At 47.3% G+C, this 14367-nt stretch overlaps 1 protein-coding gene across 1 annotated transcript in view; it reads right to left on the bottom strand.

Annotated features, from left to right (window-relative positions):
* Window positions 1–14367, bottom strand: part of GAS7 (growth arrest specific 7) — a 275274-nt gene that overhangs the window by 81262 nt on the left and 179645 nt on the right. The window contains exon 2 of the mRNA XM_004376199.2: window positions 6298–6418. Coding sequence (XP_004376256.1) covers window positions 6298–6418 — 121 coding nt within the window. The remainder of the gene's footprint in view (window positions 1–6297; window positions 6419–14367) is intronic.

Raw genomic sequence — 14367 nt, 5'->3', positions numbered from 1 at the left:
AATCTGCTGTGAGTAGCCAATCAGTTGAAAGGGAGTTTCCTTGGGGGTGTGGCCTGCATCTGAATATAAGCAGACGTTCTGGCTTTTTGCTCTCTCTGGATCCTGCAGCTGCCTCCTATTCATCTGACCTCCGGTTCTTGGGACTTGAGCTACCAGCTTATCTGCAGATCTTGGTACTCGTCGATCTTCGCAGCCTGTGAGTGGAGCCCTGCTCTCCGACCTGCCAATCTTGGGTTCACCAGCCCCTGCAATTACGTGAATCAGGAGAAGCCTTGCAGTCTTGCCTGCCAGTCTTGGGATTCATCGATATTCACAGCCTATAAGAGCCCTGCTTTCTGACTTGCCAATCTTGGGTTTGCCAGCCCCTGCGGCTACGTGAATCAGGAGAAGCCTCTATCCTAATCCATGCACTTGGGACGTTCCAGCCTCTACAATCGCGTGAGCTGTTTCTTTGATATAAATCTCTCTCTATATATATTTATATGCTTTACTGGTTTTGCTTCTCTAGAGAACCCAGCCTAAGACACTCTCTCACCTGTTTGTTAATTACCAATGCCAAATACATTAGCTTTTCTTTTGTTGCCTTGTCTTTGCTCATGCAGTAACCTCTGCTTGGACTGCCTGAGTCAAGGGCCACCTCCTCTGAGTCTTGTTTGATGCTCAGATAAAGCTGACTGATCCTTCCTTAAGCCCCCAGGTTCCTATGCTAATACTCCTAATGCTTACTGGTTTACATGTTTCTCTGGCCTTATTAGAACTTTGGTCTCTGATGGTAGAGACTGCATCTTGTTTGATTTTGTATCCCCAGAGCCCAGCACAGTGTTCAGCACTGTGAAAATCCCCATCCAGAAAATCCTAAATGGATTGGAAAATAAGCAGATTCACCCGAGCAAGGTAATACAAATGTAAATTGGGCTTTTAAATAGTTCTATCTGTATGTGATATAAAAATAGGAAGGAGCCCTGGTGGCTCAGTGGTTAAGCGTTTGGCTGCTATCTGAAAGGTAGGCGGTTCAAATCCACCGGCTGCTCCACGAGAGAAAGATGTGGCGGTCTGCTTCTGTCAAGATTTACAGCCTTGGAAACCCTATGGGGTATATTTACTCTGTCCTATAGGGTCGCTGTGAGTTAGAATTTGACTTGACAGCAACGGGGTTTTTGTTTTGTTTTATAAAAACAGGGACAGCATGCCTATTTTGCATGGATGTCCTCTGCCAAAAAAAAAAAAAGAGAGACAGACATAAGGATTAAGGAAGACTAGGAGTATTTAGAAGAAAGGTAGACAAAGAGGGAGAGAGTAATGGCCAGTGGCCGCTTGCCATGGGCTTGGCTTCCTGGGCAGTGGGTCTAGTGTGTGAAGGAATGAACTGCTGCCTGGGAAGGGGGCACCTCTGGTCTTGGAGCTTTAGCACGCAGCTCTGGTCTGAGCCACGTGGGCACAAGACCCAAGAGTTGGGGCAGAAGAGTGGGTGCAATGGTCCAGCAGGAAGTACAATCTCACATGCCTCCAGGAGTCAGGAGAGCAAGATAAATGCACGTAAGAGAAAAGCAGGTTACCCTTCCTGACAGGTAATTTCTTGCAGAAAGAGAGTCCAATTCAAAAATGTTAAAGACACGACAGCAGCCAAACAAAACCAGTCTAAGAAGGAATTCCAGAGGAGAGTCAGAAAGACAGCTGGGCCTCCCACTCCAGCAGACTAAAGAGCATTAACATGGCGTTCGAAGACAGAACAATCTGTCCCTGTTCTCAAGACGCTATCCCCATGACTCCCAGAACACCAGCTACCCTGATCTTCTCTCCCTTCACCAAACATGACAAACTCTTTGCCTTCAGGAAGGTGCTTCCCATTCTCAGCCCCTTCACCTCCCTCATCCTTCCAATTTTAACTCCAAAATACGTCCTCCTAAACAGCCGAAATGTCCATCAACACATGAACGGATAAACAAAATGTAGTCTATACATACAATGGAATATTCCTCAGCCACAAAGAGGAATGCAGTCCTGATACAATGCTACAACATGGATGAACCTCGAAAACATTACGCTGAGTGAACGAAGTCACTCACAAAAGGACAAATATTGTATGCTCCCACTTACATGAAATATATAGAATAGGGAAGAATATAGAAAAAAAGTTTATTAGAGGTCATCAGGGGTGGGCAGGCAGACAGGCAAGCGGGCGGGCAGGAAGGAGAAATAATGACTCGGTGCTTGAGTGAAATTGAGCCTCTATTAAGGGGGATGAAAAATTTGGGAATGATAACGGTAATGGTTGAACAACACGATGAACGCAACTAATGTCACTGAACTGTACATGTGAAGATTGTTGAAAGGGTGAATGTTTTGTTACATACATATTTACCACAATAAATAAATGTCAACAAACAAACAACAATTTTAAAAAAAAAAAAAAACCTCCTCCCTCAAGAAGCCTTCCCTGACCTCCCAGGGTCTGTGACATGCTTTCAAAACACCCTGGACTTCTCCTTCACAGCCCTTCTCATGATTGCAACCAAATATGTATTCATGGAAAATCTGCCTTTCCTTTGAGAACAGGGACTGCTTCTTTTTATTATTATATTCCCAGCAGCCAGCACTCAGTCTGGTACATATTTGAAGCTCAGTAAGTACTTGCTGAATGAAAGATTCAATCAATCAAATAGATAAACAAGGAACTGCACATTCAATGAATAAAACTGGCGTGTATCTGGAATGCAAAATCTAGGAGCCAGGATGAGTGTCAGGATAACAGAGATGGAGGGAAAGGGTAAGTAGGGTCGGTCCTACTGAAGGTGGCAGATAGCCTCCGACAGGGGTCAGCAGCAAACTCTGGGCCACCACCTGCTACTATACAGCCATGAACTCGTGAACTAAGACTGGTTTCTACATTTTTGCATGGTTGAAAGAGAATCATGTTTTATGATATGTAAAAAAGTATATGGAATTCACCTTTCAGTGTCTATAAATGTAGGTTTATTGGAACACAGTCAAACTCACATATGTAGTCTACGGCTGCTTTTATGCTACAAGGCCAGCGCTGGGTAGTCACGACAAGAGACCCAGTGGCTCGCAAAGCCTAAAATATTTATTATCTGGCCCTTTTCGGAAAAAGCCTGTTGACCCCTGCCTGGAGCCACCTTGGGATCACTGTATCCTGGGGCCCATAAGGATGTCCTGGCTCATGGCATATGCTAAAGTCTGGGTCTGAGAAAAAAGCTGCCAGATGCTGTCTGCTAACTAAAAGGTGACAAGCCCTGGCAGTGCAAACAATTAAGCACTCGGCTGCTAACCGAAAGGTTAGTGGTTCAAACCCACACAGCGGCTCCACAGGAGAAAGGCCTGGCAATCTGCTTTCATAAACATTAGATCCAAGAAAACCCTATGGAGCAGTTCTACTCTATCACCTGGGGTCTCTATGAGTCTACTTGATACACCTAGCAACAACGACAACATTGCTTATTAAGAGGATGAAGTACCAGTAACAGTTGCCATCAAGCTGATCCTGACTCACGGCGACCCCATGTGTTTCAGAGTAGAACTGTGCTCCATAGGGTTTTCAATGATTGTGACACTGAAGGAGATCATCAGGCTTTTCTTCTGAGGCACCCCTCGGTGGATTCGAACCACCGACCTTTTGGTTAGTAGCCAAGTACTTAGCCTTTGCACCACCCAAGGACTCCCATTAATAAAAAGAGGGCTAATTAATTAATGACAGCATACTCATGCAATGGACTACTATGCAGCTATTAAAAAGAATGAGTTAGACTGAAGTGTTCAAGTATGGAAAAAGATCTGCAATACATTGTCAAAGCAATTTACAGAACAACATGGATAATACTTCCCAATTTATTGAAAAAAGATTATGCATACTTACCTGCTAGGAGCGAGAGCGAGAACATGCATGTCTGGAAGGGTGTGTACTCTTTGAATTTCTACCCTGAGACTATATTCTGCTCTTAATTAAACAAAAAAAAAAAAAAAACGCTAATTTTAGAAAGTCACACCCCCCTGCCCTCCCAGCCCCGGTCCTTTGCAATAGAGTGGCTAACTCAGGACTAGAGTCAATTCAGGATCATCTGGCCCAAAGCGTGCAAGTTACAGGTGGGGAGTAGCACGTAAACACTCTCTTCCAAAACCTCCGGTCACTGATAATGATGCAATGCTCATCTGCTTGCTTTGAGGAAGTTCAAGATTAGAATAGTCAGAAACTTCCCTCTTCCTAGAAACCTTGGTTACCTCTTCAACTAGACACCCCCTCTTGGGCCTGGAAGACCAGGTTGCCAAGGGATATGAACAAACAAGCCTTCTAGAGTGGCAGCTGTCAGCTGCTTTCTGTTTGGCCCTCTGAACAGCAGCTGACTCTCCTGCCACCAGGACCCCTCATGTGCAGGCTCATACTCCTCAACCACATTAATGGTCCCTCTGGTGGAGGAGAGGTGGCTGTAAAGCTAAGTGGGCACAGGGGAGGGAAGCGAGACACCAAGGCTGAGCCGACTGGTGGATATGGGTGGGTGTCATGTCTGCTTTGGCATGCACATCCTGGATTCCTACCAGATCTGATTTTCCATGTTTCAATCCTCTCAATTCTCTCATGGCAATTTCCTTGGGGAGTCATAAGCACAGGAGAGAACTGTTAGCCGACTTGGCCTGCTTTGCCCAGAGCCAGAGCCCACAGCCTGCATCAGTGCCTTGGTACAGAATCTGCTGCACTGTACACCTTCCCTTTATAGACCCACTTGCAGGTGACTAAGGAGTCCCTGGGTGGTGCAAACGGTTAAGCATGTGGCTGCTAATAGAAAGGTTGTCAGTTTGAGTACACCCAGAGGTGCCTTGGAAGAAAGACCTGATGATCTCCTTCTGAAAGAGCACAGCCATTAGAAACGCTATGGAGCATAGTTCTACTCTGACACACACGGGGTCACCATAAGTTGGAACTGTCTTGAAAGCAACAGGTATATTTCTTTGGTGCGAGTTACTATAGAGCCTACATATCCTGGAAGCTCCGTAGACTGTCCAGGGAAGTCCATAATCACTGTGGGCATGGGGAAACTCTCTTAGCAACAACAGGCTCCTAAGAAAAAAGCAGAGGTCCCTACAGTGGAAGTGAGGTCTTATTCAACTCAGAAATGCACATGGAATCTGTGTGATCGATTAGAATGAATGATCCAAAGTAGCTCCAGCATTTCCCAAAGAACATTCTGTGAAACACCAGCCCAGTGAGATGCTTCAGGAACAGCCAGTAATTTTTGTAGTGCAATTGGTTACGGAAAGCCTACACTGGTGTCTTCGTTATCTAGTGCTGCTATAACAGAAATACCACAACTGGGTGGCTATAACATTTATCTTCTCACAGTTTAGTTAAGACTAGAAGTCCAAATGCAGGGTGTCAGCTCTAGGGGAAGGCTTTCTTTTTTCAGCTCTGGAGGAAGATCTTTGTTTGTTTTGAGCTTCTGCTCCTGAGCAATCTTCACGTGGCTTGGCATCTCTCTTCCCCCATCTCTGCTTCTCTCGCTTGCTTGTTTAATCTTTTATATCCCAAAGGAAATTGACTTAAAACACACCCTACACCAATCCTTTCTCATTAACATAACAAAGAAAACCCACTGTCGAATGGGATTATAACTAGCGATACCCAAAAAACGAAACCCAAAGCCATTGTTGTCAAGTCGAGTCCGACTCATAGCGACCCTATAGGACAGAGTAGAACTGCCTCATAGGGTTTCCAGGAGCAGCTGGTGGATTCGAACTGCCGACCTTTTGGTTAGCAGCCGAGCTCTTAACCACTGTGCCATGAGGGCTCCAACCACAGATATAGGGGTTAGGATTTACAACACATAGTTTTGGGGGACACAACTCGAGCCATAACATTCGGCAATCACTGTTTTGGAGGCTTCGGGGCTCATCAGTACATTCAAACTTCTGAGAAATCACGTAGTGGTAACTTAACCTGTTGAAGTTGATTTAAACCAGCATTTGACTACAGAACCTTTCGAGATGCCAGTCTGGAAGGTGCTGACCGTGAGGTTGGGTTCAATGAGGATGCGTGAGGCGGCTGTGAGGTCCCAGGGATGACAGCAACCTTAAAGGGCAGCCTTCCTTCTGAATATACTCCCACACTACAGACCCAGACCCTACCATCCAACACCGTGGGCAGAGCAAGGCTCCACTGCAGCCTTTGAGGGTAGATTTCTGAAAAAAAGCTGAAGATGGGGGCAGAGGAGGAAGGAGAAAGTTGCTCCCGCAGAGAGACAGAAATCAGGGTGCCGGGTGCACGAAGCTCACAGGGGCAGGACTCACCATTGGTTGTGGTGTTGACATAGTAGCGCCGGCCCTGTGGTGACAAGTAGCTTTGCCAGCCAGGCGGGAGCACGGCTGTCTGGCTCTCCTCTCCTGGCGGAGGGGGGACCATTCCAGGCTTCTGTTGAAAAGAAAAGAAAAGGTCACACACATCTGGCACTTTTTGCAACTGTCTATAAACCAGGAAGTTAGAGGCTGATGAAGCCACCCTGGGGCAGCTCTGGTGCTGGGGAGTGCACGGCACCCAGGCTTTCCTCGGGGGAGGTCACAGGCAGCGCATGTGTGATGTTGAGGTTGCATAAGCCTGGGGTGTTGGCAGCGATTGCTCTGTCAGAGCAATCACAGCAGGAGCGGCATGCCCTAGAGTACAAAGGGAAATGGCAGTCGGCGAAGAGAGGTGACTTTCTCCTCTTCGTTATTGTTAGCTGCTGTCCAGTTGGCCGCAGGAGAAAGATGCTGCAGTCAGCTTCCATAAAGATGTACAGCCTTAGAAACCCTATGGGGCAGTTCTACTCTGTCCTATAGGGTCGCTATGAGTCAGAATCTACTTGACAGCAGTGGGATTGGTTTGGTTTTTTTGGGCCAGACTCATGGTGGCAGAACAAAACACTGCAAGGTCCTGCACCAACCCCACGATCAGTTGTGCATCAGACCGCTGTTGTGATCCACAGGATTTTCAGTAGCTAATCTTGGAAACAGATCACCATGCCTTTCTTCCTAGTATGTCTTAGTCTGGAAGCTCTGCTGAAACCTGTTCAGCATCGCAGCAACACGCAAGCCTCTAGTGACAGACAGGTGATGGCTGCGCATGGGGTGCACTGGCCAGGAATCAAATCCAGGTCTCCTGTATGGGAGGCAAGAATTCTACCACTGAACCACCAATGCTTCTTCTCCTCTTTGGCCTCCCCAGAAAGCGGTACTGTGCTTGTCGGGGGCCCAGTCACTCTACGCATCCCCGCTACAGAAGCTGAATCCTGAAATCCACAGACCGGAGCGCAGCAGCAGCTGCCGCTCAGGGCCTGCTGTGCGGACCTAACGGAAGTGACTAATGCAAGTCACAGCAGAGTGAGACGGAAAACAGCCTATAATAATGCTGCGAATCAGTGCGGAGCTAAACGGGGTTTTCTCATCAAGTGTCCAACTCATTCTGGCAAAGAGAACTGGGAATCTTTTCATTACTTTTCATTGTCTGTACTTGTGTACTATTTAATTTCTTTTAACCATGCATATGTATTACTTTTCTTTAAAAACGTCTGAGTAAAGTACATACGACACAGAAACAAGATACTGGCACAGATGCTAACACAGTGGAGATCTCCCAGTGGTGGGGCGATGGGCAATTTTCATTCTCTTCTTTTTACTTATCTGCTCAGTCAAAATTTTCTTCAATCAACACAGAAAGTAAAAGTTGTTAAAGAACATTTAAAAGTAAGGACCAAAAAAACCAAACCATTTGCTGTCAAGTCACCTCCGACTCATGGCGACCCCATGTGTGCAAAATAGAACTGTGCTCCACAGGTTTTCAATGGCTGATTTTTTAGAAGTAGATTGCCAGGCCTTTCTTCCAAGGCATCTCTGGGTGGGCTCAAACCTCCAACCTTTTGGTTAGCGGCCGAGCATGTTACCGATTCACACCATCCAGGGATTCCAAAATAAGGACCAAAAACCCGAAACCATACCCATTGCCGTCAAGTTGATTTCAACTCATAGCAACCCTATAGGACAGAGAAGAACTTCTCCAGCAGGGTTTCCAAGGAGCAGCTGCTGGATTCCAACTGCCAACCTTCTGGTTAGCAGCCAAGCTCTTAACCAGGGTGCCACCAGGGCTCCAAAATAAGGACAGAGGGTCCAAATTAGCCTCCACAATTGCAATGCGTTTTGAAGAAAGTCAATTGACTGCAAGTAGAGTCCTGGCCACAGAAGGCAGGCAGCCGTGCACTGCTCAGCAAAGCCAGACCCCGTTCAGAAAGGTTAAAGCAAATCAGCTCCCAAACGTCACGGATGGTCACTGGCCAGGAAAACAAGAGAAAAGACTGAAAGCAGAGACACACAGCTCCCAGGCTGCTCCAGGCTCTGTGGAAGATGCAGATCCACGCATCCCTACTTCCTGCGGTACCCTGAATAAATCCTCCCAGCTCCTGGGATTTCATATAAATACGTATACTCCTCTGGCCCTCTGTGTAGCTGCTATGTATGTTTCATTACACATTTTCACAATTTAATTAAAAGCCTTCCCCTATGCACCAAGTGCTTCTGTCTCCTACACCTGGCAACACGCAGAGCTGGTTTGATTCGGCATGGAAGACTGTCTTCTGTACAACCAGTCTCAGAGCTACAGACAGCGGCCAGGCTGTGTGCAGCCCCGCCGGGCTGTGCTCCCCTGGCCAAACACAGTCATTAAGCCCAAGAGCATGAGAACACACTTAGCATGTTTACCTGGAGCTGCAGACACAGCTTTGGCTTGTCGAGGGCTGGAAGATGGTCAAAATGTATGCAAGACAAGTAGCCTTACGATGAAAAAAGTGTGTGTGTGTGTGTGTGTGTGTGTTTACTTAGGAAGGAAAGAAAGAAGGGGGGAGAGAAAAAGAAAACAAGGATGAAAGAAGAAGGAGGGAGGCAAGGAGGGAGGGAAGGGGACCGACATTCTGGCTGTGAGTAGGGTTGAGAGTAAAGGAGGAGTGGGGGGCAGGGGTTTGAGAATGAGTGTTTAACTGAAAAGAGAAATATTCTAGAACCAAGGGGAACAGTGGGGTAAGATGCCAGGTCCCTTCTGCTTGAGTCAAATATTTTGGAGCATCAAAGATGGGAAGGCTATATTGGTGCTTGTCCAAAGAACTGGTGAGGGTGCAGGATATTATTAAAGGGTGTTAAGCAAGGGTCAGAGATTGATATGGCCGAAATGGGTAAACAGCCCTTGGGCTCAAAAAGCCTTGAGTTCCAATCCTGACTCCACACTTTACTAGCTGCATGAGCTCTGGCAAATGGCTCAACCAGGCTGCAGTATCTCTGCCGTCTATAACACAGGATATTAGCCCGGTTTTGAAATACGTTTTAACAAACTTGGCACCTAGCAGAGTGTCTGTCACCAGGAATGCTCAACAACTAGGGGATCCCCATTAGAGGGGGTGTCATTAAAATGCTAAGTGAGACCAGTCTGCACACCAGCCTGGACTCCAACCTCACCGTCAGGTTGTCTGAAACGCCACCATTAACAATGGTATGTTAATGGCAGAGGGACAATTGGGAAAAGAAGAGTGAGAATGGTCGCAAAACTTGAAGAATGTAATCAGTGTCACTGAACTGTATTCATAGAAACTGTTGATTGGTGGGATGTTTTTGAACAACAACTGAAATAAAGAAATCGCACCTCTGTGGCTTCTGTTTCCAAGACAACCTAATCTGAAAGGCAAACACCTACTGGGGAGGTTAGCACCTTAAGACATTGACAAATAAGGTCTGGTGAGAAGGCCAGATGGTGAATGAAGACACAGCCCCTCACATGGGCTGGTGAGGGGGTGAGCCAAACCTCCTGACTCAGCGCCCCACCTCTGAAATGGCAGTAATGGTGCCTGCCCACCTCCACAGCTGCACAGTGCTTTTCTCTCTAGGATGACTCTGGTTAATTCATCTAAATAACCCTGTGGGGTCAAAAGAAGCCCCCCTGGCATTTGAGGACACTTACTGATGACGAAGGAGATGAAGTGACAGGCCTCAGTTCTCCCCCACTGTTATAAACTGAATTATGTCCCCCCAAAAAGATCCACTGAAGTCCTAATTCTTCAGTACCTGAGTGTGACCTTGTTGGGAAATAGTCTTTGCAGATGTTATCAGTTAACATAAGGTCTCGCTGGAGGAGGGTGGGGTCCTCATACAGAGACACAGGTAGACACAGAAGGAAGGCAGCCACATGAGACAGAGGCAGAGATGGGCACCTGGGGCTTCCAGGAGCTGGGACAGACAAGAAGGGATCTTCCCCTAGAGACCTTGGAGCACACGGCCCAGCTGACATGATGATTTGGACTCCCAGCTTCCGGAACTGTGAGGCAATAAACTGCTGTTCTTATAAGACACCCAATTTGTGGTCATTTGATGTGGCAGCACTAGGAAACTAACACCAAAAAAACCCCAAACTCATTGCCATCCAGTCAATTCCAACTCATCTTGACCCCATGCGTTACAGAACAGAACTACTCCATCGGGTTTCCTTGGCTGTAATCTTTACACAAGCAGATCGCCAAGTCTTTCTTCTGTGGCACTGCTGTGGGGGGTTCAACCGCCAACCTTTAGGTTAGTAGTAGAGCACAAACCATTTGCACCATCCGGGGACCTCAGGAACTAACACGCCATCTAGGGAATGCAAGCCCTGTGCTTGACCCCTGCAAGAAGGTACCTGCAGGGGAGGAATGGATACTGAGACAGGAAAGGCCAAGAGGTGCCGAAAGGGGGTAAGAGGAGGGCACCCGTGTGGACTTGGCCTATTGCATACTTCGGCCAATGGCAAAGGTGGGTCCCACTCCACCCTCCCCCACAGCCACGCTTCCCCCAGCTCTGCCTGCCACTGGACTGTGCCTGGCCTCAGCAACAGACAGCCACAAGACCCCTGCCTCGCCCCTCTCACAGAAAGAAGTTTCTCCTGTTGCCTGACCTAAAACAAGTCACAACTCTAAAGACATTGAAGCCCTGGAGATACACACAAAAGAAAACGGGTGTGTAAACAAAAACTTATACACGAATGTTCATTGCAGCATTATTCACAACAGCCAAAAGGTGGAAACAACCCAAACGTACAAGAGCAAACAGATAAACAAAATGTGGTATATATATATATATATATATATATATATATATACAATGGAGTATGACCACCACAGTTGCCATTGAATTGATTCTGACTCTTGGTGATCCCATGTGCATCAGAGTAGAATTGTGCTCCATAGGGTTTTCAATGGCTGTGATCTTCTGGAACTAGATGGTCAGGCCTTTCTTCCGAGGCACCCCTGGGTGGATTCAAACTGCCAACTTTTTGGTTAGTAGCTAAGTACTTAACCATTTGTGCCACCAAGGATTCGTGTAGAACACTATTCAGCCATAAGGAGGAATGAAGTCCTGATACATGCTACAACTTGGAAGAACCTTGAAAACATTTTGCTGAGTGAAATAAGTCAGACACAAAAGCATACTGGATGACTGCATTTGTATGAAACACCCAGAACAGGCAAATCCACAGAGACAGAAAGCAGGTTAGTGGTTGCCACGGGCTGGTGGTGGTGGGGGAGTGGGGAGTGGCTGCTTAATGGGTACAGGGTTTCCTTTAGGGTGATGACAATGCTCTGGAACTAGATAGTGGTGATGTTTGCACAACACTGTGGGTGTCGCTAATGGTAAATTTTCCGTTATGTATATTTTACCAGGATTAAAAAAAAATGTGGAGAAGGCAGACGTTAGACCTCCCCACTGGCAGGCCCTCATTTAAGGGGCCCAAACCAGCAACGTTACCTCGCTCCTCGCAGCCAGGAAGGGCAGGAGCGGCAGCCTCCTGGGACAGCTGCCTCCCAGTTGTCAAGAGCATACAGCGTGAGCAACTACCCAGTAATTAAGGTGTCTCCCAAACTTATTCTTCAAATTACTTTCCCCCGAAATTTAATCCTTCCCTTCCCTTCCCTTCCTTAGTCCTCTGGCTTCTCTCCTTCCATTCCATCAGCTCTTTCCCGTGGGAATAGGAGCTAAGCAAAGGTGACACAGGCCCAGAGGTTGGGGGCCTACCTAGAAGGGACAGGATCAGAGGCAGTTGTGGGTGGGGGGAGGGGAGGTGACGCTGGTTTCCAACTCAGTGGTTCCTAACCCAATGCATCAATGTCTTTGTGGGAATTATAAAAAGCTACCTCAACCTGTGGACAGACAGGCCATCCCTGGGCCAAGGTGCCCCCTTATCTGAGCCCCTTGTTCAGTAAACAACCTGCTCAGCTACCCACGGAGCCCCACCCTCTGAGAACTGGAGGAAAGCTACAGATCTTCTGCCCCAAAGGTCACATACGTGCACGTACATATGCTCCCCATTCATATAATATCAAGAGTTTTCTAGACCACTCAAAACCTTAGATACTCAAGGAATAGCTGCCTTGCATCCCAGCTGAACCCGTCAATAATGGTTTTACCAGTCACCAGGTGTTTATACTGTACCAAGGATTGGGCCAGGTGCTGTACAAAATTATCTCTAGTCCTCACACTAAGCTTGTTACATAGATGGCATTTCCCCCCTTTTAAAATAAAACTCAGAGAGTTTAATAATTTGTCCAACATTGCACAGCTAATTTAGACAGTACAGTCAAACTAAAATATTAGCTTTTTTCTAGAGATTTCCACGTTCAGTTACTTAGATTCAGGCTGTCCTCGTCCACCTCTCCCCAACTAGTGCAGCTCCATTTCTTCACCTGAGCCAGTCTGCATCCCAGATCCTAACGAAGGAGGGTGACAAATGGGGCCTAATTCATCTGGAAGAAGACACTCCCTAGAAGAAAGACAGCTTGGACCTATTTCACCTGGACCACCAGCGCCTCAGCTCTCTCCTGCGGAGGATGGTAACTCAGGCCTGCTTCTCCTGCCTGTCTGACGGTCTCCAAATGAGCATATGCCTTCACAGGAGACATGCAAAAATATCACCACCCGCATCCGAGCAGTCACGTTTCCCAGCTGTACGCTGACTTCCTTGTCTCCTTATTTAAAACAACAACCCAAAAAATGTTCCTGTCGATGATAGCTACTGATACCCCTGGAAAAAAAACAAGCAAGCAAGCAAAACCACCCAGAGATTTTAAATCAATTTCCCTGCTGAAGTGCTTCTCAAAGTGTGGTCCCTAGTACCCCCCATCAATTAGCTGGGATATGGGTTAAAATGCAGGTTCCTCAGCCCTTGTCCAACTGCCAAATCAACCTCAGTGGGGTTGGAGCCCGGGTGTTTGAATTTCTAACAAGAGTCCTGGGTGAGTCTTATGCTTATTGAACTCTGGAGCCACGGGCTTGGGGCTTTAGTGGGAATAACTGAGAAAACATCACTTATAAAACTAAAATTAGAAAACATAAAATTTTAATACATACTTTTTTTTTTTAAAAGACAGTGTTTAGCCACATAGATACTTATTAAGGAAAAGGATCCTATCCCCTAGCCCAAGCCCTTCAAATTTATTGTCAGAGAGACTCGATCTTGTCTCCGTAGCATCCAGGCAATACCAAGCCCCATTCAGCTCCCCACAGCCTCCAACCACTCCTCAAGTTCACCTGGGACTCCGCTGCCCTCTGCGGGACCCCTTCCCCCTCAGGAGGTTTCTGGGAGCACCTGATTCTTACCTGCTCCTGCCGATGTGAGCAAATGCTACTTTCGGATGTTAACGGGTGGTTGTCCAGACACTTGATTTAGCAGCCGGATCAGGCAGTTTTAAGGTTCCCTATTCTGTGTCTTCTCACACCCCAAACCCAGAAGCAAGAGGAGCTCTAAAGAAAGGCATACCCACAGGGCCCCACACCCCCTACACCCAGATCTATATATAACATCTCTGAAGTTGTCAGCCTAACAAGCCACTTTCTGGCAGACCCGTTGCCATGGCAATGACTGCTAACGAGCCAAGTGCAGTGATTGGCACTGCTTGAAGGCTCCTCCACAAAGGACTTTCCGGAAAGTTCTTCCTACTCCAACCACAAAGCTAGCTGGCAAGCCCGATCAGCCAGGGCTATGCTGGGTGTGACTGGGAGTTCCCGAGAATTGGTTCCTACTAGTTACCCTGAGAAGTCCCAGACCCAGGGGCCAGGAGTCACCTCTTCTGTCATCTCTACACTCAACAGGGGTCAGGTGAATTGAAACACACACCAGCCAACTACTCATGGAGGCTGCCAAGGGGGCCACCAGGAAGACCAAGGCCCAGGCGGGCTGGGATGTTGATGAATCACTTTCACTTCACTCCTTTCTGCCAGATGCCTGTTCAGGGCGCTCAGACTCCTACACAAAGCTGGCAACTGCCACCCAAAGAAAGACAACCTGCTCCTATGTGTTAAAACACAAATCATGAAGCAGAGCCC

This window comes from Trichechus manatus, unplaced genomic scaffold, assembly GCF_000243295.1.
Source record: "Trichechus manatus latirostris isolate Lorelei unplaced genomic scaffold, TriManLat1.0 scaffold00040, whole genome shotgun sequence".
Taxonomy (NCBI): domain Eukaryota; kingdom Metazoa; phylum Chordata; class Mammalia; order Sirenia; family Trichechidae; genus Trichechus; species Trichechus manatus.
The sequence above is the reverse complement of the archived record's forward strand: the minus strand, read 5'-3'. Positions and strand labels throughout refer to the sequence as shown.